Source organism: Vulpes lagopus, chromosome X (assembly GCF_018345385.1).
Source record: "Vulpes lagopus strain Blue_001 chromosome X, ASM1834538v1, whole genome shotgun sequence".
Lineage (NCBI taxonomy): Eukaryota > Metazoa > Chordata > Mammalia > Carnivora > Canidae > Vulpes > Vulpes lagopus.
The window spans coordinates 775593-799664 of NC_054848.1; the positions used below are offsets into that span (position 1 = coordinate 775593).

The 24072-nt window shown below is 49.9% G+C and overlaps 1 protein-coding gene across 4 annotated transcripts; it reads left to right on the top strand.

Moving 5' to 3' along the window:
- The first annotated feature begins 758 nt into the window (after nucleotides 1-758).
- CSF2RA (colony stimulating factor 2 receptor subunit alpha) lies at nucleotides 759-23922 on the top strand. Of its 4 annotated transcripts, XM_041740175.1 has the most exons (12): nucleotides 759-861; nucleotides 6041-6142; nucleotides 8389-8531; nucleotides 9659-9782; nucleotides 13127-13256; nucleotides 13354-13526; nucleotides 15749-15882; nucleotides 17069-17098; nucleotides 17871-18006; nucleotides 19890-19986; nucleotides 21939-22020; nucleotides 22231-23922. In XM_041740175.1, exons 1-12 carry the CDS (start codon nucleotides 798-800, stop codon nucleotides 22333-22335), a joined length of 1320 nt encoding a protein of 439 aa, XP_041596109.1. In that variant the 5' UTR covers nucleotides 759-797; the 3' UTR covers nucleotides 22336-23922. The 4 variants fall into 4 exon arrangements, 3 of the variants coding, with proteins under 3 accessions (XP_041596109.1, XP_041596107.1, XP_041596110.1); XR_005985589.1 differs by lacking the exon at nucleotides 22231-23922 and having other exon boundaries at nucleotides 19721-19986; nucleotides 21939-21989; XM_041740173.1 differs by lacking the exons at nucleotides 21939-22020; nucleotides 22231-23922 and adding an exon at nucleotides 20173-21750.
- Nucleotides 23923-24072: the final 150 nt, after the last annotated feature.

The following is a 24072-nucleotide window of genomic DNA, read 5'->3' on the forward strand; positions in this document are numbered from 1 at the left end:
GCAGAGACATTCACAGTGTCATCGACAGAGATACACCTGAGGAGAGCTGGCCCATTGCACCTCATGACTGCCGAGAGGTGACCTTCACAGCCAGTCCCCATCCATGACACGATGTCACCCACTCCCTGTGACGTTCAGCTGACCATGATCACCAGCCCTGTATCTGCATCCCACCAGGGGTTAGTGTGTCCTTGTCCAGATGAAACGTTGCTCACTCTTCATCCCACTGTTGTTCATCTCCTCACCCAAAGGCCCTACATTGGAGATATTCAATGCTGTCTTTGTGTCGCCAGCCCCCATGGCCCTTCTGCTTAGCCTTGTCCTGCCACGAGCTGCAAACCTGCTTCCTACCCACTCCCCTAGGTTCTAACCAATAAGGGCGCTCAATAAACGTCTGATGAATTGAATGGCACAGAACTCAGTCCATGGCAAAAGCCAGCAACTCCTGCCATCCTGGGCAGAGTCAACGACCCATCAGATTGACCTTGAGAAGATATGCTTGTGCACATGAATGCTGAAGGGGCGTGGCTCCTTGAGGACCGGGGAGCCGGGGACGCATATCCTGCTCACTTGTGTGGCCGTCACACCCCTGATCAGCTGTCTTCAGAGACCTAAGAGGCTGATGAACTTACCCACCGTTCACAGGTTTCTTAATCATATATATACAACGAGAAAACATCACCGGAAGGGGGAGGGCGCTAAGGAGAAAGGGGAAGTCTCGGGTTGAAATGTCTCTGCAATGCAATCAGTGTGCTCACTTTCTGACCCAGCAGAGAGCTGTCCAAGACAACAACCAGATGTCGGAGCGCCAGGAAACCGAGGAAGCAAACAGGTGGCCAGAGCGGAGCCTGGTGCAGTGGGGTAAGGTCGCTCCCTTTCTTCTCTGACCCTCAAACGTACCCTGTCACTAGGGTACCTGTTCCTCCTCCTGTTGCTGCTGCTGGCAGCTCCTGGGGAAGTCAGGGGGCACCCAGGGGTGGGAGCTGGGAATCTCCAAATGAAGGTGCCCAACAGGGAGGCGGGGTAACTCCAACAGCACATGGGCACTGTGTTAGAAGGTCTGAAATAGCGCCAGGGATTGACCAACTTGCACTGGGAGCAGGCTAAGCCCCTCATGCAACTCTGCGTGAGTGTTAGAAGCCGCTATGGATTACTCCAGAGTCTTGGATGCAGGTGGTCGTCCACACAGGGAAGCGGTGGTCCCTGGATCCTGGGGAGGCACTTTGCTGGCAGTGGCTTGTGTCAAAGCCCCCGGCAACAAGTGCAGAGCTGCTGGCCATCCTGGACCACAGGTGTCTTTGGAGACCACTGCATTTCACTCCTTGTCTTGCCCACGCACGGTGATGGGTTGCATCCACCCACCACCCAAGCCCCCGACTACAGGGAGGTCAACATCCAGGTTCACCCCAGGGATGCCCACAGGCTGGGAGCACATGCACTGCCCCAGTCTCTGATCTGACCCCATCTGACAGATGGAGCCGGTATCTGTGGAGGTCTTAGGAGGAGATAAAGGGGAAGAAAACCCTGTCTGGAGAAAACCGAAAGAAGAAGGGAAAGTGGGTAGTCAGTGGACAAAAAAAGAGCAAAGTAACGTCTGAGTTTTCATTCATATGAAACAAGAGGCTCAAGCAACTCTGCAGAGTGGGAGGGAAGACTGCAGAGTGTTGGTTTCTTGGGGTTGGAGTCCTCCTTTGGGAGGGATGAGAATGTCCTGGCTCAGGTACAGGTGATGGCTGAACACTCCCCAGTGCTAAGTGCTGGGGAGTTGTACCCTTTAAAAGGGTGGATTTTGCCCCCGGTCTTAAAAATCAACACAGAAATTAATTACATGAAGTGTGAGATCTCCACGGGCTTCAGTTTCTCATCCACTTACATGAGGATACTAGGAAATCCTCCCTAGGATGGGTGTGAGCGGGAAACTAGGAGCCGGGTGGAACATGCCTATGCTTGGTATGCCCAGGCGATGGAGAAATCACGGCGCCAGTTACTTCACGCGGCCCCCAAATTATCCTCCGCAGGGTTTGTCCTCACCCTTGGCCGAGAGCCCCAGGTTATGACTCACCAGCTTATTAAAACAGCAGCCCTTGCTAGATCACCTTGCATATCACCGTTGGGTAGGTGATAACATTGTTGCTTGTTTTTTGAGGGTTTTTTTAAAAGTCAAGTTTACAGAAGTTTGCTTTTGCTCCATCACGATGAGCAAAGAGAACAAAGAGAAGCGAGAGGAGTTCAGTTTAGAGGAAGCGGAATGGGGAACTGTCCAGCTCAGGGTGTATTTCCATGCAGATTCCCTGTGGGGCATGGGTTGGGGTGTGCATGCACAGGCACCAGCTTCATGTAACAGTCGCAAAGCAGGTACTATGGGAGGCTTGAAAAAATGAGGAGAAAAGCAGATTCAAGAAGCTTGCGGTGGGGTGTGGGGGTGGTGAGTGGAATGAAACGCCTCCATGCCCTGCTGCACTGCACCTCCCCTTCCTGATTAAGGACAGCTCCGCTCAAAGAAGCCAGGGTGTTCACACAGACTGCAGGTGTGAAAATCAGGGCAGAGACGAGGCAGGAATAGCGAAAGGCAATGGTAGGGTCAGCCACGACCAAGGAAGGGTCCACCCTGAGAGCCCCTTGGGTGCACTATGGAGGGCATCACCCCCTTCAGGGCCAAGAACCCCAGACACGACACAGAGAAGGGTTGGGTGGAGCAGGGTCTAGCTCGTAGATGGAGGAAGCTGGGAACTTCCTTATAGCGCTGGAGTAAAAGGTGTGTGGGAGGCAGGGAAGTTGGGACAGGTCTGGTCTGAGATTCTTATTTCTTTCCTCTTTTATAGCAAGGGTGGTGCCCTAGGAGGGAGTGGGCTCCAGGAGGTTAGGAGACAGGACGCGAGGCTGGGTGCTGCTCTACAGGTGCACTCAGGAACAGACGTGCACACCTGGCTTGGGGAGCTGGCTGGACTCTGCATTGTTGGTAAGGCTGAGAAGCTGGTGCAGGTGCAGGAGGCAAAGAGGCTGTGGCATCTACACAAGCCAGTCGACCGTCAATAGACAGGTGACACATGAACGGCACAGGGTGGGTGGAAAGGAGGCAGGTGGTTGGGGAATGTAGAGAATGAGCCTCACAGCTCAGACGTCTGTGGGGGCAGGGATCTGTGAGGTAAGGGATCCTACAGAGGGAGAGGGGCTCCCTGGGTGGGGCTGCACATCAAGGAGAGGAGGAGCCCAAATGTGCTGAACTGGCCACATGTGGGAGGGAGATGCTGTGTCCTTGATAGGAGCTGGGCTGGAGAGGAGTCCGAGGGGAGAAAAAGACAGTCTGTGAAGACAGGTGCCAGCTGGGAGGGGAGGACATGGAGGTCCAGGTGTCGTGGCAGGGGTGGGGGGGGTAATGTCAGGAGTGTGATGACTGGGTGTCCAAGAAGCAGACACTGGACAGGATGAAATAGGGGAGGAATTGCTGAGAGAAAGGTCTGAGAAGGAGGAGGGAGGGAGGAGGAAGGGGAGGAAGAGAGGAGGAAGGAAGGAAGGAAGGAAAGAAGGAAGGAAGGAAGGAAGGAAGGAAGGAAGGAAGGAAGGAAGGAAGGAAGGAAGGAAATTGAAAAGGAAAGAAGGAGGGAAGGAAAATAGAGAAAGGAAAGAGAAAAAGAAGGAAGGAGAGGAGGAGGTAAGGAAGGAGAGAGGGAAGACAAAGGAGAAGGAAAGAAGAAGGGGAGGAAGGAGGGAAAAAGGGAAGGAAAGAAGGAAGGAAGGAGGGAAGAAGGGAAGGAAAGTACAAAGGAGGGAAGAGAAACAGGAAAAAAGGAAAGAGGGAAGGAAGGAAGGAAGGAAGGAAGGAAGGAAGGAAGGAAGGAAGGAAGGAAGGAAGGAAGGAAGGAAATTTGTGGTCATTTGTTCCATCAGCCCCCAGGAAGCTAATACACCAAGAAAAAAGAGGCAGTGTTTAGACGGACAGACTCTATAAACCCAAGGAAATTACAGAAAGCACGATTGTGCACCGTAAAAGAGAGAGAAAGGAACCTCCAAGAAAAGACAAGGCCCTAAAAGGATGAGGTCACAGGGAACACAGAGATGAAGAGCAGCAGAGGCGGTTAGTGGCCGAGAGGGAGAGAACTACGTAGAGACGTAGGACCCCCACTACCAGTCAGCCAAAGAACAAGCACCAGCAAAAATGCCCCCAGGGCAGTGGTGGGCAGCCCCCAGGGCAGTGGTGGGCAGCCCCCAGGATGCCACCCCAAACACAAGCAGAGCATCAGGTGTTCTCTGTTGAGTGTAGCTTTGTGGGACCACAGCCCTTCGCTTCTGTACTTATGTGTTTAAAAAGTTTTTAATAGACTTTGTTTTTTTTGAGAGCAGTTTTAGATTTACAGACGAATTTAAGTGGAAAGTACAGGGGATCCCTATGTATGCACTTCCCCTTTGACCCAGTCTACACTCTTATGAATATTTGGCATCAGTGGGGCCGTCTATTATCATTGATGGGCCAATATTGATACATTATTGTTGATTAAAGCCCATAGTTTACATTACGGTCACTCTTGGTGTTGGACATTCTATGGGTTTGGACAGATGTATAATGACATATATCCAGAATAATAGTATGATACAGAGTAGTTTCACTGCCCTGAAAATCCCCTGTGCCCTCCCTACTCATCCTGTCCCTTCCCCAAACCCTGGTTTTTCACTGATTTTTTTTTTCTGTCTCCATAGTTTTCCCTCTATCAGAATGTTGTAATGTTTGAATCAAACAGGATGTAGCATTTTCAGACCAGCTTCTTTCATTTAGTAAACGTATTGAAACATCCTCCATGTCCCTCTGTCACTTACCCCTTTTCCTTTTCCTCTTTTTTTTAAACATACCCTTTTTGATTGTTGCAAAACTCAAGTTTTTTAAATAAAGGAAAAACTTTAAAAAAAACCTGTTATTGTCATAATGGAAACCTGACCTATCATTTCTTTTTCTACTACCCAAAAATCCATTCTAAAAACACTCAGAGCATGTGTCAATTATATTCACATTAAAGTATTTTATTTATTCATATATTTTGTAAAATATTATATGTATTTATTCATGGGAGACACACACAGAGAGAGGCAGAGACACAGGTAGAGGGAGAAGCAGGCTCCATGCTGGGAGCCTGATGTGGGACTCGATCCTGGGTCTCCAGAATCACACCCTGAGCCAAAGGCAGACGCTTAACTGCTGAACCACCTGGGCATCCCTCACATTAAAATATTTTTTTATGTTTTTAAAGATTTTATTTATTTATTCATGAGACACACACAGAGAGAGGCAGAGACATAGAGGGACAAGCAGGCTCCATGCAAGGAGCCCAACATGGGACTCGATCCCGGGACTCCGGGATCACGCCCTGAGCCAAAGGCAGATGCTCAACCTCTGAGCCACCCAGACGTCCCCCTCACATTAAAATATTTTAAACAAGAATTTTAAAATTTAAATTATACAAACAAGAAAAAAGAGAAAGCCAGAACAATGAGAAACTTATGAAAGTGGGCGTAATATTCGCCCAAAAGCTAAAATCACTATTAGGTGTCAGCCATGGCTTCGAGGCTCATCTGAACGATGAGTCAAGCTGGATGTAAGGCAGATGGGTGGATCTGTAGAGTAGATTCGCGGGGCAGTGGTAGTATTTCCCCACACATGTGGGAGATGGTTTTGCAACCGCCTCTCTCAGGAAGTTGATCCTGGAGAAAAGAGAAGTCAGCGAGCCGGTTCCTGTTTTGTGTGTTATGTGGGGTCCGGAGGAGGTGGACGGGCCCGGCCATTCTCTGCAGGTGGAATTGGAATTGGAAGGGCTTGGTGAGCTTGTGCCCTTGGTCCTGTCCCTGCCCCCCGCCCCGAGGCTGGTTGCAGCCTGTAGACCCTCTGTAGCCAGCAGTGACCCCCTAGCTGGCCAGGCCAGCAGGCTGACCATCAGGCTGGGGATGGTCCTATGTCTTCCTGCAGAGCATCTCCCCGAGGAAACCCTGCTGAGTCCCCCTCCCGAAAACTCCCATGAGAGCTGATTTCTTTAAAACGTGACTGTACCTACAGGGCTTCCTCATCCCTCGGGCCGTCCCACGAGACTCGTGGCCACAACTGTCCTGCTCTGCATGCTATTGGACCCAGTCATCCTCCAGACTCTAGGGCACCAGGGTAAGTGTGTGAACCTGTCTGACCCTTCTCCGACTGTCTCATTTCTACGTCCTGTGTGTCTTGGGATACATCCTGATGGCCGAGTCCAACCTCAACTCATCCTCATATGTGCTGGTCAGTCAAGTGACACAACGCCAGATGCTAAAGTGTTTTCTTGCCCCGTTCTAAAAGGCCCTTCCTAATCCTGCCTTATGATATGGTCACGCACCAGAGCTGCAAAATGTGGCTCATCAACCCTAATTCTGGACAGTGGGACATTGCGGGGGGTCTCACCCTGGCAGGGACTTTTCTGCAGGGAGTAGTAACATCCTGACTTAAACAGGTGGACAGAGGAAGCAACGTGAGCCCCCTCTCCCCGCTGTAGCAGGTGGCAAAGGCAACATCAACATCAACTGACTAGTAGCTGTCTGCCTGCGGTAGCTGGATGTTGATTATCAGGCCACGTATCACCATTTTAGGAAGGATTAAAGGTGAACATACTCTGGTTTTAGGTGTATATGGTGAGGATCACTGGGAAGGATATGGGGTCACTGGGGCATCGGTAAGAAAATGGTGCTGGCCAGAGGGCTGAGGAATAGGGACACTGGTGGATGGTCAGAAGTTAAAGAATGCTGCCCTCCTCCAGGTGAAATGTACGGTGTCAGAAGACACAGGTCAGGGGAGCTCATGGGGGACCGGGTAAGGACACCAATAACTCCCATTCTTCCCCAAGGGATGTTCTCAGGGACCACTCCCCAGGGCTAGGAGCCCCAAGAGCTGCTGAGTCGCAAATTGCTTTTGCATTGAACCAACCTCTTGAGGTCAGAGATGTCATTGCTCAATTCGGTGAGAATGGAAACCAGGGAACAGAGACGTTAGGCAACGTGCTGGAAGTGACACAGCCGGTACAGACAGAGCGGGGACTAAGACCCACGTCTGTGTTTCTAAAAGGGGCTCTGTTTTTAAAGTATGGACGGTGTCAACACAACGTCTTTGCTGCCCCAAGAAAGGAGATAAGGGAACGGTGGGGATGGCTGTCTCCCCATCCTCCACACAGAAGGCCTGTGGGAATCTTCATGTACTTTCACAAAATCCGTGCAGTCCAGCCTGGCCTTTCTCCTGAGGGTTGTGTATGGAACTGATGGACTCTCCTAACTCAAGAGTCCACGGGTCCAGGGATGTGCAAGAGCTGGCTCAGTCCAGGGAGGGGATGTGCCCTGCATGCATCCATGTCATCAGATTTCTGTTGACCTTTGAAGACTTCCTTGGTTGGGTATGACCTTGGGGGCATATGAAACTCTTGTAGGACCCACAGGCTAAGACCAAGATCCATAGAACTGTTGTGGATGGACAGTCATTGTTGTCTTGGGCTGGGAAGGTAGGAGAAGTCTGCAGGAAGCCGAGGACATGCCAGGGAGGGAGGAGGGTGAAGAAACTCAGGAGATAAGTGACTTATTTGCAGGCCCTGGAGACCTGGAGAGAGGTGGTCCCTGTGTTGGGGGAGATGGGGTGGCACCTGGAATAAAGGAGGATGTGGGGATGAGGCACCCAGCACAGAGGCCGTACATGCTGAGAGACTTAAAATACAAATGGACAATGGGCAGAGCATCTTTAAGAACAGAACCTGGCCCATGAGCTGCCAGGGGACCAGCCTCATCTATGGGGACCAGCCCAGAAAGCCAGCCTGCTGTCTCCAAATCAGTCATGCAAGGAGCCAGATGTCCGTCCCCATGACAATCCAAGGAGTTAAAAGATCACTTCTGGAGCAACCAGCCCCTAGTGGACCGGACTTGATCAGTAACTAATGGCTTCCCTATGTTTTGACCCCGCTTCCTATATAGGACCAACCCGAGAGCCAGGCATGGTCCCCTAACCAATCCCATGGGATGCCCTACTTGTAGTGAGCCACCTGCATCGTCCCCACACCCATAGCCTCTGCTCAGGGAACAACCGAAAGGTACCTTTTGTCCACTATGAGACTTGCCCATTGCCTTGTCCACCCTTGAGTCTCTGACGAATGCCAGTGATGGCCGACTTCCTTACCGTAGCAAGCTCTGAATAAATAGCCTCCGTCTGCTCTCACTCGGTCGGTCTTGGAGTACTTGCCTGGTAGGCATCCTCACGTAGAGGGAACACCTAGGGGGACAGGGGTACGGGACAGCCTGTCCCAGCCTTGAATTTTGCTTATGAGACATGGGATGGGTCAAGAGGCAGTGGGTAGAGATGGGAAAGCGAAAATCTTTTAATCTGGTGGTCCCGTCCTTCAGATCTTACAACCGTGGAAGGATTCCCCAGTCTAAACATGAAGTTTGACTCGAGGAGAATGGAATTGAGCTGGGACTGCAAGGAAAACACTACGTACCTCGAGTGCGTGATGGTCCACAAGGAGAAAGGGCCAATCGAAATAATGGTAAGATGGATTTGATACGGACGATCGTCATCCTTTACACAGTTCTCATCACTGTAGAAACAAAGCAGCGATAGGCGGGAATGGGGACCATGCGTGTGACATCTGGGACACATCTAGAGGCCATGCTTCTAGGTGAACGGGGGAAGTTAGCGCTGGCCCGTGGTCAAGACATGCCTGATGGCCTGATTCTCTGGGGGACTGAGGAAAACGTCTTATCCCAAAAGGAAAAGGAGTTCAGGGCTCCCGAGGAAGGAGCCACAGCCCAAAGCTCCTACGAGTTCAGACACGGCACAGGTTGTAGGGTAGGACCCTCGGGGATGCTCAACCACCTAAAGAAGGGAAAAATGGGGTAGACTGGTGGGACGGGGGATCCAGAGCAACACAGGTAGATTTCAATCAGGCACCCGAATGCTCCCAGAATTTCCAGGGATCTCTTTCAGGGAGGCAGGATTTCCCACAACAGGCATCCTGGGGAGGATGAGCGGCTTGTTCTGTGACTTTCAGGCTTCTGTGTCCCTTCGGGGGATGTTGCATAGGAAAAACGCCCTCCTGCCAACAGAAACAGTAGCCTTTTGCTCGGTTGATCCATCAAAAATCAGCCACTGGTCAGATTTAATCCCAAGAGAAAGAAATCGTGTGGGTTCTAGGTGTTTGACGGAAACAAAGTAACCAAATGACTGGATACAATGTAAACATTTCTGTGGGAGAAAAATGATAGGACAAGAAAACGGAATAAACTAAAAGAGGGTGCGGTAAGCTCCGTAATGTCTCAAGTGGGGAGAGATCTCGCTGCTCAGAGTTGTGATCCATCAGCATCACCTGGGAGCTTTGTTACAAATGTAGAATCTTCCTGGTCCCACCTGGAACTCGCTGCACCGGAGTCTGCATTTTAACGAAACCCCTAGCGACTGAGGGCACCCTGCAATGGGACCTCTATTCTGGCCTCCTAAATGCTGTAGACCACCGAGGCAAGGTCCCACCTTCTCGGGGGCACGCCGACATCCACCCAGACAACGTTTATGTGGGTGGTGGTGGCATCACAGGGCCAGTGGAAGAGCAAACAGCGTGGAGAGGAAAAGAAAAAAAAAAAAAGTTTCCTAATGCCCTGGCTGGTTGCGTCTTTTTAGCTCAAGGAGAATGAATGTCACTGCAAGTTTCCGGATTATTCTCTCCATGAGGGAGTCACGTTCATGGTTAAAGTAAATAGCGTCCAAAGACCGATTCCAGAAACACTGGTCTACACTAACCCAGGTAGGGGAAACATCACAGTGATCCTTCTGCACATCACTAGCCCCAAGGTAGATCCCTTCCCTTTTTCTCAACTTTTTTGAGATTTCCTTGGCATGTAGGTATTAAATATATTAAATTATAATATATAAATATATTATTATATATTAATGTATTAATATATACTGATATTATATATTAATGTATTAATATATACTAATATAAAATTATTGTATATAAAACATTAATGTATATTTATAAGATATTTAAATTAAAGCCTTAATATACATATATGTTGAGAAATAATCACTGCAATTAAGCTGTTATCCCTCCCTCCAGCCCCTAGAAACCACGATTTACTCTCTGTGTCTTTGCATTTGCCACGTGTTAGCTATTGTGAGTAATACTCCAACGACCGCGGGAGTGCATATATCTTTTTGGGATCCAGATTCCATTTCCTTTGGAAATATGCCCAGACGTGGGATTGCCGGGTGACACGGGGGTTCTAATGTGAATATTTAAAGGAATTTCTCCTGTTTTCCACTGTGGCCACACCAGCTTATATGACAGACAGCGCGCAAGTTCCCTCTTATCCACATCTTCACCAGCATTTATCTCTTGACTTTTTTCGACTAGTCATTTAGCAGGTGTGAGGTAATAGCTCGCTGCGGTTTCTATTTGCATCTCTTTGACGATGAGTGATGCCGAGCACCTTTTCATGTAGCTGTTGGCCATTTGTACTTCTTCTTTAGAAGACATTCAAAACCATTCAGTCCTTTGGAATTTGGGGGGTTTGGGTTTTGGGGAGTTTTTTTGGCCTTTGGGTTTTTTTGCTATTGAGTTCTTTGAGGTCCTTATATATTTTGGGTATATATATATATGGATTGCAGATATTTTCTCCCATTCCATAGGCTACCTTGTCACTCTGTTGATTATTTCCTTCACTGAGTGGAGGCTTTATAGTTTGACGTAATCCCAGTTGTCAATTTTTGGGTTTGGTGCCTCTGGTTTTGGCGTCATATCCAAAAAATTCGTTGCCAAGAAGTCTTTCCCCCATGTTTTCTTCCACTCATTTTGCAGTTTCAGGTTTTGTGTTTCGATCTTTAATCGATTTTGACTTGCTTTCCATACCCAGTGCGAGATAAGGATCCTCTTTCATTCTCCTGCTTATGGTTGTCCAGTTTTCACATCACCGTTTAGCAAAGAGAGAATCCTTTGTCCATTGTGTGTTCTTGGCATCCTTGTGGAAGGTCAACCTTGTTGACCATAAGTCTGTGGATTTATTTCTGGGTTCTTTTATGTCCCATTGATCTATGGTGTCTATCTTTATGCCAGGACCGTACTCTTTTGGTTACTGTGGCTTTACAATGTATTTTAGGATCAGGAAATGTAATGGTTCTAGCTTTGTCCTTCTTGCTCAAGATTGCTTTGGCTATTTGGAGTCTTTCATGGCCCCATATGGATTTTAAGATTCTTCTTCCTTTTTCTGTAAAGAATGCCATTGGGATTTTGATAGGGATTACATTGATCTATAGATCACTTTGGGTAGGTTGGATATTTTAACGCAATTAATCACTCCAGTTCACAAACACGGGATCTCTTTCCATTTATCTTTATGTTCTTAAATCTCCTTCCTCAATGTTTTATAATAGTCAGTGTACAAATTTTTCACCTCCTTGGTTTAAGTTTATTCCTTTTTTATTCTTTTTTGTTGCTATCAAAAAAAGACTATTCCTTTATTTTATTTTATTTTATTTGTTTTTATTTATTTTTAAGATTTTATTTATTTATTCATGAGAGACACACACAGAGAGAGAGAGAGAGAGAGGCAAAGACACAGGCAGAGGGAGAAGTAGGCTCCCTGCAGGGAGCCTGATGTGGGACTCAATCCCGGGACAACAGGGTCACGCCCTGAGCTGAAGGCAGGTGCTAAGCCGCTGAGACACCCAGGGACCCCCTTTTTTTTTATTTTTGAGTAATCTGTACACCCAATGTGGGGCTTGAATTCACAACCCCAAGATCTAGAGTCACATGCTCTACTGACTGAGTCAGGCAAGTATCCCAGGATTATTTTTTAATTCCTTTTTTGAACAGGTCATTGTTAGTGTAGACAAATACCACTGATTTCTGCACATTGATTTTGCATCCTGAAACTTTATTACATTCTTTATTAGCTGTAACAATGTCTCTTCTTTGTTTAGTCTTTAGGTTTTTCTACACGTATAGTCATTTTATCATCAAAAGAAGATAATCTTACCTCTTTTTAAATTTGGATATCTTTCTTTTTCTTGTCTAATTGCTCTGGTTAGGACTTCCCATATATGTTAAATAGAAGTGGTGAGAGTGCCTACCTTGGCCTTGTTTCTTACCCTACAAGGTAAGCTTTCAGTTTTTTTTCCATTGAGTGTGATGTTAGCTATGGCCTTTCCATATTTGTCCACTATTGTGTTGATAGAAATTTCTTCTATACCTATTTTATTATTTTTTTTAAATTTTATTCATCCATTCATGAAAGACACACACAGAGAGAGAGAGAGGCAGAGACATAGGCAGAGGGAGAAGCAGGCTCCATGCTGGGAGCCCGAAACAGGACTCGATCCCGGGGTCTCCAGGATCATGCCCTGGGCTGAAGGCAGGTGCTAAACTGCTGAGCCACCCGGGCTGCCCTTCTATACCTATTTTACTGAGAATTTTTATCATGAATGGATGCTGAAATTTGTGAAAGATGTATTCTATAGCTACTGAGACAATCATGATTTTTTATTTCATTCTATTAAAGTCATGAAGCACACTGATTGATTGGCGTGTGTTGAACCATCTTTGCATGCCGGGGATAAATTCCACTTGGTGGTGACACACAATCCTTTTAACATGTTGTTAGATTTGCTTGCTAGAATTTTGTTCATGATTTTCACCTCTACATTTATTAGGATATTGGGATGTGATTTTCTTTTCTCATGTCTTTGTCTGGGCTTGGTATGGGGGTGATCCTGTCCTCCTAAAATGAATTTGAAAGTATTCCCTCTTCTATTTTTTTGGAAGAGTTTAAGAAAGATTGGTGGGACACCTGGGGAGCATAGTTGGTTGAATGTCCAACTCTTGGTTTCTGCTCAGGTCCTGATCTCAGGGTCCTGGGATCAAGCCCCAAAGAAGGTTCCCTGCTCAGCCAGGAGTCTGCTTGGGATTCTCTTTCTCTATCTCCCTCTGCCCACATTGTCTCTCTCTCTCTTTTTCTCAAATAAATAAATAACATCGTATAAAAGAAAAAAGGATTGGAATTAATTATTCTCTGAATGTTTGGTAGAGATTCCCACTGTGAAGCCACATGATCCGCTTCCACAAATTATTTTGTTTTTGTGGCTTCTCAGGTGGGAAGGGCACAGCTGCCCAAAACTTCTCCTGTTTTATCTACAATGCAAACTTCATGAACTGCACTTGGGCAAAGGGTCAAGCTGCCCCTGATGACGTGCAATATTTTTTGTACATACGAGACTTGAAGTAAGTATTGACCTCGATCGTGGAGACAACCCTGGGAAGTACATTGGGCCGTGGAGGGGGAGCCCTGGTTATCCTCTAAACACTTTGGAATTTATAGACAAAGAAGGGAAAGAGAGTGTCCTCATTACTTAGAAGACTCAGGAACCCACGTGGGATGTCACTTGGAAGACCTCTCGGGATTAGCGTACTACAATTACTTCCTGGTGAATGGTACCAGCCAAAGGACAGGAATCCAGTTCTTTGATTCGATTTTGTCCTGGAAGAAAATAGGTAAGACCAAGGACGTCCTGTGGTGTAAAGAGATACTTAATGGGTGAACCGAACAGAATTTGCGGTAGGTTTGGAAGAAGAGAAATGTATTCTCTTGAAGTTCTGGAGGCCAGAGACCGAGAAACAAGGTGTTGCCATGGTTGCTTCCTTTTGGAAGGAAGCCAAGTAAAGGGTGCAACCCATCCTTTTACTCTGAATTAAACGGGGTGACAAGATGTGCCTGCACTGTTGGTGGATCCTCCTCCACACCACCACGGAAGCCAGGGTCCTTCCAACGCCCCCATAGTCCCCGAGTGCTGGCCTTGGCACTACCCCAGCCCAGACGGGCAGGGGTATTGCCCACATCTGGGCAGTGAAGCCCCTCGGGACAAAAGAGAGTATGTTCAGACCAGGAGATGGAGGTTAATTCTGGCCCATTTGTGCACCTCCAAGTGGTAGCAGGCATCGCCTTCTCTTGTCTTTTTTGGAGACCCTGTTGACAAATGCCAACTCTCCAGTGAAGCTTCACAGGCCATTGGCCACCCTCCTTTCCCACCTCCAGGCTCACCTGTTGGCGGAGATCCAGATGTCTATACCCAGCCAGGTGGCAGGGGGGCACCCACATCCCTGGGCCTGCATTTCCTGCAGGCTCAGGAGACACCCCCTTTCTGGACAAACCTCCCATAGCCCCAACACGGCCACCCTCCTTCTGAGGGAATCCCTGCCTTTCTTTTTCCATCCACATGTTCCTAACATTTTTATCTAACCCAGGAAATCCCAATATTATTTCAAACTTCAGTCCTCTGCTGTTGTGACTTGCAATTAGAAATGCACATTTGGTCTCTGCTTCCTGACACACAGCCACCAAAATGGGAATTTCCCCTGTGGAGAGCAGTAAATGTGCCTTTTGTTATGTTGAGGAGGTGACCGCTGAAAAGCCCCTAAGGATGGGGCTGGTTACCAGGGGAACAAACCCTGTGATTAGAGGATTGGAACTTTCATTCCTGTCAAGTTTGTGACCCAAAAGGGGCTGGTGGTTGAGCTCAACCTCCAACGGGCCATGATTAATCAATTGGGTTTACATCATGAAGTTTCTGTAAAATCCCAAAATGACAGGGTTTGGAGATCTTATAGGTTGGCAGACAACATGCAGATTTGGGCAGAGAGGTGCACCTGGTGAAGCTACGGAAGCAGCTCCACGCCCATCCCTACAACTGGCCCCACGCATCCATTCACCAGGCTGTTCCTGAGTTAGAGCCTGTGACAATAAACCCGTGATCTAGCCAGTGACTTGTTCCCTGGGCTCTGTGAGTCACCCTGGAAGATTAATGAGATCCCAGGAGAAGGTCGTCGGGTGCTCATATCTGTAGCTGGTGGGTCAGAAACACAGGTGACAACCTGGATTTCTGAATGGCGTCTGATATAGGGCCTGAAGGACAGCCTTGTAGGGTTGAACCCTCTACTCTGTGGGATCTGACACCATGTCCAGGTAGATAGGTTCAGTTGACGTGTAGGACATCCCAACAGGTAGACTGAGAATAGCATAGTGGTGGGAAGAGGGACCCTATCTATCCATCAGAACCGGGTGCAGAATCCTAAATACACATCACAACCGTGAGCAAGGGAGGAAAAAATAAATCCGGAGTGTGCTTCCCAGTGAAAATGCAACTCGGTTTCAAGGTTCATTGTGATCAGACACACGGGATGTGGATTTACAACCAAGTTGCCCTCAAAGGGTTTGGGTAACGGGATCCACTCTCGGGGTTGAGATGGGAATGCACGCTAGTTAAGTGGGATCAGACACAGGATGCCCATAACGCCCATCCCGACCATTGGTGGAACCCCCCGTAGAGGGTCACATGGGATATCGTTCATTGTTGAAGGACCCTGGAGCTCCGCCGGTCTTCTCAGACATGCATGCTCTGTCCCCATTGGAAACCAGCCTCGGCTGTCCCCACGGTGGCCCCGTCCCTGGCCAGTCCCCATATTTCCATCCTTCCCACACGTTGGGTTCGCCAACCCCTCCCTGCAGCCTGCTAGATGGTCCTGTGTGCACACCACTGAACCTGCACACAAGCCAGCGGTCCTCCCCTTCCTCAAGACGCAACACTCCTATTCACGGCATGTGCCTCCAGGTGACCCCGGGAGCTGACCATCGATGTGCAGCCCACAGAACTGGGTCTGGCCTCTGAGGCCCGGTGGCAGCCTGGTGGCTCAGGGAGCGTCCCGGGTTCTCGTTACAGAAATATACAGCCCGCCCAACAACATCAGCGTGCACTGCAACGTGTCGCACTGTCTGATCCAGTGGGAAAAGCCTGTGACCCGACACGCCCTGTCCAACAGGGAGTTCAAGTACCAGCTGGACATCCAGAGACTGGTGAGTGGACTCTGCCCCCAGGCAGGACACTGTGCCGCACAAGGAATGGGGAACCCTCCCCGTGACCCAGATCAGTGGAGACGTGCGGGGCTGGGTGATGCACGGGGACAAACACAGGGACGGCTGTGCTGGACAGGACATGCCCTGGGGGCGAGGGTCACCACCACGGCCAACCCCACAAAGGGGGCCACACACCCAGGTGGATCCCAAAAGCCTTCAGAGGCTCTACAAGCAGGTGGAGGACAGACAGGACCTTCTGCTACTTGTCCACTTGGATCCCACCTGAGGAAGAGGGATTCTCTCCTCCACACCCACCTGGGCCCAGTGTAGACAAGGAGAAGGCTCTGCACCATGACCACCTGGATTCAGCATAGAGAAGGGAACTCTCAACTCCACATCCACCTAGATCCAGGGTAGACAAGGAGTACTCTTTGTTCCTTGACCACTTAGACCCAGTGTAGACAAGGATGAGCCATCTCCTCCACATCTACCCGGATTCGGTATACACAAGGAGCATCCTCTTCTCTACATCTATGGACCCCGTGTAGACAAGAGAGATTCTCTGCTTCATGATCACCTGGAATCAGTGTAGACAAGGAGGACACTCTGCTCCACCTCTACAAGACCCAGTATAGACAAAGGGAAGCCCTCTCCTCCACATCCACCTGGACTCAGTGTAGACAAGGAGGACTCTGTTCTACATCCACATGGACTCAGTGTAGATAAGGGGGAGCCCTGTCATTCATATCCACATGGACCCAGTATAGACAAGGAAGACCTTCTGCTCCATATTCACCTGGACCCAGTGTAGACAAGGAGGACTCTGTTCCACATCCATCCACATGGACTCAGTGTAGACAAGAGGGAGTCCTCTGCTCCAACTGCACCTGGATCCACTGTAGATCCTCTGCTCCATGTCTGCTCTTATTTGGACCCATCAGCAGGTGGTGTTCCAGGACAAGGCATGATCAGGGCACATCCTCCCTTGGTGTTCGAGTCCATCCACCCCTGTCTGGGTGACTTGAGGCAAAAGTAGTAGAGAGGGAGCTCAGCCCTTCACATGGCCCTGTGTAGACAAGGGGGATGTGGGTTACCCCTGACTGCACTCAGAGGGGACGATGAACGCATCCTGTAAGAACCCTCGAAATAGAGAGGAGTAAACCTAACTCTATTTTTTTTTTTCCAGAAAAATAAGGAACACAGCGGGAACCAACTGGTGAGTTAGAACTCGGACCCAAAATATCACCCCGTATGGTAACGTGGACACACCGCCATGCACACGTGGCCGCCATGGTGGCCAGGATGGGGTGGGCTGTGAATGAGAGGGTGGCAGCTCCCGGGAGGACCGTCCCGTCAGTGAGGTAGGGGTGGGAACAGCCCGGCTGTGGGAACGGGGCTCATCTGGTCACACGTGCTCGGTCCCGTTCGTTCAAATAAGTGACTCTGGTCATACGCATCCATGTTGGTCAAGAGTAACCGCCTTTGAGCTTTAAGGAGACTGTGGCTTCCTTCACAACCCTCCTAGAGGACGATCCTCAAAGTCCTTTATGGGGTATCCTCCTCCGCCCAATGGTGAGCTTTTACCCCATTAATGACCTCGCTGGGACATTTCCCGGTGGCGGCTCTGCGCGTGTCACGTGTACCTGCTGAATGATTTCTGCATCTATGTTGACGAGCACGGGAACCCCACGCGGGGTCCCGTGGTCATCAGAGGCCCCCCTCAATGTGCTGATTCATTGAAGTTTTCCTGCAAACTATTCCGTATGCCGGACATGCATTAATTTAATGAACCAGGTATTTCTAGACGGCACGGATGTTCCACACCCGGAGGTCACTGTTCTGCTTTCCGAGAGCGAGCTTCCGTCGTCCGTCCCAGGGTGGGGATGGGGCGGGTGAGTGGGGAGACGGCCGCCTCTGACAAGACATCCCCATCCCCGCCTTTCCGAACACGGGGGGCCCCGCATTCAAAGTTTCTCTTTTGTCCAAAGATTGAGGTGTCTGGTAATTGGGAAAATAAACACAACTTCCCGAGCCCAGAGCCCAGGGCCAAGCATACTGTGAAAATACGGACCTCAGACGCGCGGATCCAGAGGTGGGGTTCCTGGAGCCAGCCTGTGGAGTTCGGTATGTGTCCCCGGAGCATCCCCTGAATTCATCTCTGACCCCTTCCCATCCCCATCCCCAACCCCAGAGGCTCACAAGGGTTTCCATGCACAGGTCTCCACCATGCTCTGGGTTTTTTGGGGTTTTTTTTCCAAAGAAACACCTGCTAAGCATCAAACTTGGGTGTGTTTCCTCCTAAGGAGGAGGAATCCTCATTCCAAGGAACTGAATGACCTACACCTTTCACCACCTTCCTCCCTGAAACCTTTATGAGTTTGCAGGAATTGCATGGTTTGCACCAAAAGCCAACCAGGTGCTCAAGAAATCTGCATTTCCGCACTATTCCTCCCTCCTGGATATTTCCATAGTGTTTTAGCAAGCATTTGATGCATGCTATTTTCTTTTTCGTGATCCAAAATCAAAGACTTAGGGATCCCTGGGTGGTGCAGCGGTTTGGCGCCTGCCTTTGGCCCAGGGCGCGATCCTGGGGACCCGGGATCGAATCCCACGTCGGGCTCCCGGTGCATGGAGCCTGCTTCTCCCTCTGCCTGTGTCTCTGCCTGTGTCTCTGGCTCTGTCTCTCCTTCTATCTCTCAAGAATAAATAAATTTAAAAAAAAATCTTAAAAAAAAAAATCAAAGACTTGTATAAGGGCGGGTATAAAATGCCTGTAAAATGTTTATCCAGAGGTAAAACATAAGTTCAAAGGGACGGAGAAGCAATCGATGTACCCACCGGGATGGGACAGCGGGTTCTTAGCTACAACTCCAAAGCGAGCAACAAGAAAATTGAATAATAAGTCAATTGGTGTTCATTGAAATTAAAAACTTCTGTACCAAAAATAAATAAATAAATAATAAAAAAAGTTAAGGGATCCCTGGGTGGCTCAGCGGTTGGGCACGATCCTGGAGTCCCGGGATCAAGGCCCACGTCGGGCTCCCTGCATGGAGCCTGCTTCTCCCTCTGCCTGTGTCTCTGCCTCTCTCTCTCTCTCTGTGTCTATCATAAATAAATAAAACTAAATCTTTAAAAAAAAATTTTAAAAAACTTCTGTTATCACGTGGAATGAGCACTTTTTCAGTGAATCTACTATTATTATAATTATTATTATTATAAGAGGGCACATTTCATATGTTAATATGGAAAACTCTCAAAACGCCGGACTCTCAATATGGTTATGATCATCCTTCTGGAACCGGAGTTTTTAATTGGATTTTTTAAAAATTGGATTTTTTCATAGTAACAGCTACAACGTGCTGTGTTGCAAAAATAATGAATTGTAAAAAGAGCTCATCCAGATGATAAACGACACCAAAGATAGACCTAATACTAATTGTGAGGTAACTTTGGTCAAATTGTGCACCTGAAAAAGTGTGTTTTTGAAGGGGGGGGGTCCATTTTTTAATTCATTTATGAATTTTAAACTCTTAAAAAATTAATTAATTAAACTTGGGGGGTCCGGTTTTATTTTTTTTTGTATTTTTTTAAAGATTTTATTTACTTATTCATGAGAGGCAGAGACACAGGCAGAGGGAGAAGCAGGCTCCATGCAGGGAGCCCAATGCGGGACTCGATCCGGGATCCTGGGGTCATGCCCTGGGCCAAAGGCAGACGCTCAACCACTGAGCCACCCAGGTGTCCCGGGGTATGCAGGGTACAGTTTTATTTTTTTATTTTTATTTTTCAAGATCCAGTTTTTTTTTATTATTTTATTTTTTTATTATTTTTTTTTCAGGGTCCAGTTTTAAAGCGGGCTGTCACGTTATGGTTTGGGCGCTCCCGAGGGCGCTTTGGGGGAAGGTTCCGGGATGAACACTTTCCTGAGGATTTCCCTCGTGCTCTGAGCGTCTGTCCTTCGATGGCTCATCTGAAGGGGTCTGTGGTGTGTCCTCCTCTCTCCGCAGGCTCCGACGACCCCGAGGCCAGCCTCGTGCACATCTACATGCTGGTGGTCCTGGGGACCCTTGTGTCTGCTCTGATCATCGGTTGCCTTTTGAAAAGGTAACTCCGGTGGTGGGTTGGCGTCTTCCTTGCAAATGGGCAGGACGGACGGGGTGCATGTCTGGATGGGGCTCAGGGCGCCCGCTGGCGTGCCGTCTGTCTGGGGAGCTCTAGCTGCTAGCCGAAGGGGGCCTCGTCCTCACCCACGATGGGCAGCCCTGGACACTCATTCTTGGATGCTTCCAGGCCCCCGAGCCAACCCGTCCGGCCCCCACACGTCAGCTGCACACTGGACTTCGTCCGAGCTCAGCGGTGCTTACACAGGGCTTGCATTCAGCCTCACGGCAGCGAGCTTCCTCTTTGTGGAGTGCTTTCCCCTCCAACCCCTCCGCTGGCGATTCATTTCCACCCGATAAGCCTCACCGGGTACTCAGGGATCCCCCCGCTCCCGACCCACTCCCTTCCTGGACGCCTCCAGGGAGCCCAGCCTGAACCTTCCCGTGTACCTGCTTACCGCCAGCCTCTCCGCGGGCTCCTCCCTGGGCGGCAACCACGTCGTTTCCGATGTGTGATCTCTGCACCAAGCAGGGTCTCGCGGCGTCTCGCAAATGCCTCTGAATGAACGTGCATCCATGAAATCATTAATTCGCACTTGCATGCACGTTGCATGCAGATTGCATGATGTTGTGCAAAGCACGGGGACTTTCTGCAGCTGGTGGTCCTCCTGCGTGATGTGGGGACCCCCTGGATGTCCTCCTGTGCTCACCCCCGAGGCCCCGCACCCTGGTAGGGCATCCTGGGTGTATCTCCCTCACGATGGACACGCGTGTGGCTAACCGCACGGGAATGCTGCATAAGCACAAGGAGAGGATGGCGCCCAGGCTGCTGGGTGCACGGGCAGCTTGGCACCACCCCGTTCTTCGGGGACCCTGAACCCGCGGGGCCAAAGGGGAACAGGGGCAGCCTCGTGACCTGCTGCCGGAACGGGCACAGACCACATGCCTTGCACAGGGACAATTATCTTAATGAGAAGCTGTCTGAGTTTCCTGCAGCCACAGGAAAAAAATGACCACAAACCAGATGGTTTGAAATATGAGAATTTCAATCTGTCCCAGACATCTGAGCTCCAAGAGGGGCAGGACCATCAAGGTCCAGGGCAGAGGCTCTGGGAGGGTCCGTCCTGCCTCTTCCAGAGTCTGGAGCCCCAGGCGTCCCCAGGCTGGTGGCCGCATCCCTCTGGTCTGTGCCTCCATCCTCTGTGTCTGCGTCTCCTCTTCTGTCTCTTCCAAGGACCCCTCATTGGACGTAGGGCCACCCTCATCCAGGACGACCTCATGATTCCATCTGCAAAGACCCTATTTCCAAACGAGGTCCTGTTTCCAGATTCCGGGACTCAGGACTGGAATTTATATTTTTGGGGGGGAAGCCCCTACTGAGCTGAGCAGAAGCAACTCCAGGTGTCCTGCAACGGGAGGTGCTTCTCCTGAAATAAGAGAAAAAAAGCAAACGTGCCTTTGAAAATGCAGGAAGACTCTGATGTTGGGCAAACATGACATCTGCTTTAAGTAAAATCTAGGTGAAAATTAGCATTTACGTAAAAATGTTAGGATAAAAAAAACGATAAATGCAGCATGTAGACAGAAAACCTGCCAGACCGGGAAGCGTGCTCTCGGTGGTTGCATGGACGCAGGAGGAGACACACGCGTTGTGATCCTCAGGGACTCTGGAGGCTGCCCATGACCTGCCACGACCCCCAGTCCCATCCTTCCCCGTCTCTGTACCCGAGGGACCAAGTGCAGGTTCTAGAAAGATCGTCACGGGCGTCCCTCTGTGCTCCTGTAGCCTCTGCTACTTGCTCAGTCATCCCAGAGCTGGCTTGTCCTGCTGTGAATCTTCCGTGAAATTGTCCTACAGCACGCGGTCCGGAGGCGTGTCACTGGGGGGTGGGGGAGACGTGTCCCGCGTCCCCATATCCTCAGGGTCTTTCCTTCACACGCTTCTTGTCTTACCAGGTTCCTCGCATCTCGGAGGCTTTTCCCACGGATCCCACACGTCAAAGACAAATGGAACGACAACCATCCGTCTGACCACCAGGTAGGTAAGGGCGGGGGCATGGGGAGGGGGCGTCCTGGGCTCTCCTGCGTGTCCATCCGAGGGCGTCCCCATGGGCAGTCCCGCAGATGCCCTCTACTAAGATACCGCGCCCGCCGGGGCCCCGGTTCCCATCTATACCCAGTGGCCAGCCAGGTCCCACTCGCGAGGCTCCCGAAACCCCAACACCCGCATCCTCCTTCTCCTCCCCAGGTCATCTGGGAGAAGTTCGCCTCAGACCCGCAAAAAGCTGACAACGAAGAGATCGTGACCGTGGAAGAAGTCACAGCAGTCACAGCGGCCCCGGCCGGCGTATGAACACGGACGCTTCCTCCCCGGAACATTCTAGAACCTGCGAGGTGGTTGTTCTTTTTTTTTTTTTTTTTAATTGCTTCGAGCATTTATTTATATAGTGTTCTATTTTTTTACTTTTGAACAATGTGATATTTTGTAAAGATACTTGTCGTGGGAGGGATCGTGGGATGCCCGTGGATCCTGACCCCAGGATGCACCCGCTTCTCGCCGTCTCCGCCACCCCCTCCCCAAAGAACAACGACCCCCTTCCTTACATTACGGTGGCTCAAGCGGGGCCGGACGGGGTATTGTCATCTTTGCGGACATTGTTCTGTGCACCCCGTGGGGACCGGGATGTAGACGTCTTTGGGGACATTATCCCGACCATGACACGTGGACCAGGATGTGGACAACTCCATCCGCAGGCACCAGCAGCGACGGGACGGGATTTCTCACGGGGATCCTGAAACCCTCTGTGCGCCTTGACCTTCGAGACACACGGCTACAGAAACCCCGCAGGCCACGCGCCCACCCCCATGTCGTTAACCAACGGGGAAGCACTGAAGGCGGGTCCCCTCGAGCCAGGAAGCAAGCCCCACGCGGGCAGTGAAGTGGGCCATGAGGAGCCGCGGGCGCGCGTCCCGCCGAGACCTACGGAAAGTCTTGGAATCCAGTGACAGCGTGTCCTACGGGAAGCGCAGCGCGTCTAGGCCTCGGATTGCTGGATGAGGACACAGCTCTGGGTTGGGGGGGGATAAAATGTATCTGGAAATTGAGATACATGTAGATACAGACACCCCACCCGTATGTAGTTAGAGAAATAGAAATAGAGGGAGAAAAGAGAGCGGAAAATATACATACACAGAGGGAGACAGACGGGCACGTATTTGGAAAAATACGTAGGAAATATATACAAAAACATACATATGAAGACGATTTGCAGAGAGAGCTCAGGGAATTGGCTCATGAGGTGCTGGGACTGGTCAGCGGGAAGCCTGCAGGGCAGGTGGGCCAGCTGGACACGCAGGTGACAGGTGACAGTGCACACCTGACCCCGAACTGTTTCTCTGGGAAACCTCCGTTTGCACCTGAGATCATCACCTGATTGGATGCGACACACGCCCAGTGTGACGTATCTTTTAACGTTGGCTGCTTGTCGATTTTTTTTTAATTTTTTTTTTTTTTTTTGCTTGTGCGGTTTTTTGTGTGCCACCTAGAAAACACCATTAGGAGAGTGTTTGATGGAATAACGGGGGGGCCTGTCACACGTCTGTGTGGACACGCGAGCTGACAATCATGGAACCACTTACAGTGGGAATGCGTGTCGATGTCCCAGGCGACACCCTGCACCCCTGCACCCACTTGTCCCCTCCCACGGGCTCCTCTGTGCCCAGGTGGGTCCACCTGGTGGGAGGAGTGCCTAGCACACACCCTACAATCTTTACTCGGCAATTTGCTCCCAACAGAGTTCCAGGGAACAAAATTGTACACTCAGGTCCTGAAGTGATGCCACAGCTGCTGATCCCGACTTCAGAGGTGTCGGGGGCTCACGTCAACCGGCTCAGCAGGAGACGAAAAGTGAAACAAAATAAAAAAATAAGCCAAAAAAAAGCCTCGATTTATAGCATTTTGTGTTTACTGTGCTGCAGATCCTCCAGCACAGCCGTCTTAGAGCTACCAGTGGCTGGTCTGCAGCTCTGAACATTCTTGGTTGTTCAGCATGGACCCCCCAAGGGCTTACTAGGGGGCTCCAGCTCGGCC

Bases quoted from the DNA above. Each gene is read 5' to 3' on its own strand.
- CSF2RA (XM_041740173.1), top strand. From the start codon at position 798: ATGTCGGAGCGCCAGGAAACCGAGGAAGCAAACAGGTGGCCAGAGCGG. The intron at 15,883-17,068 runs GTGAGTGGACTC...TTTTTTTTCCAG, and splicing joins AGCTGGACATCCAGAGACTG to AAAAATAAGGAACACAGCGG. The intron at 17,099-17,870 runs GTGAGTTAGAAC...TTTTGTCCAAAG, and splicing joins AACACAGCGGGAACCAACTG to ATTGAGGTGTCTGGTAATTG.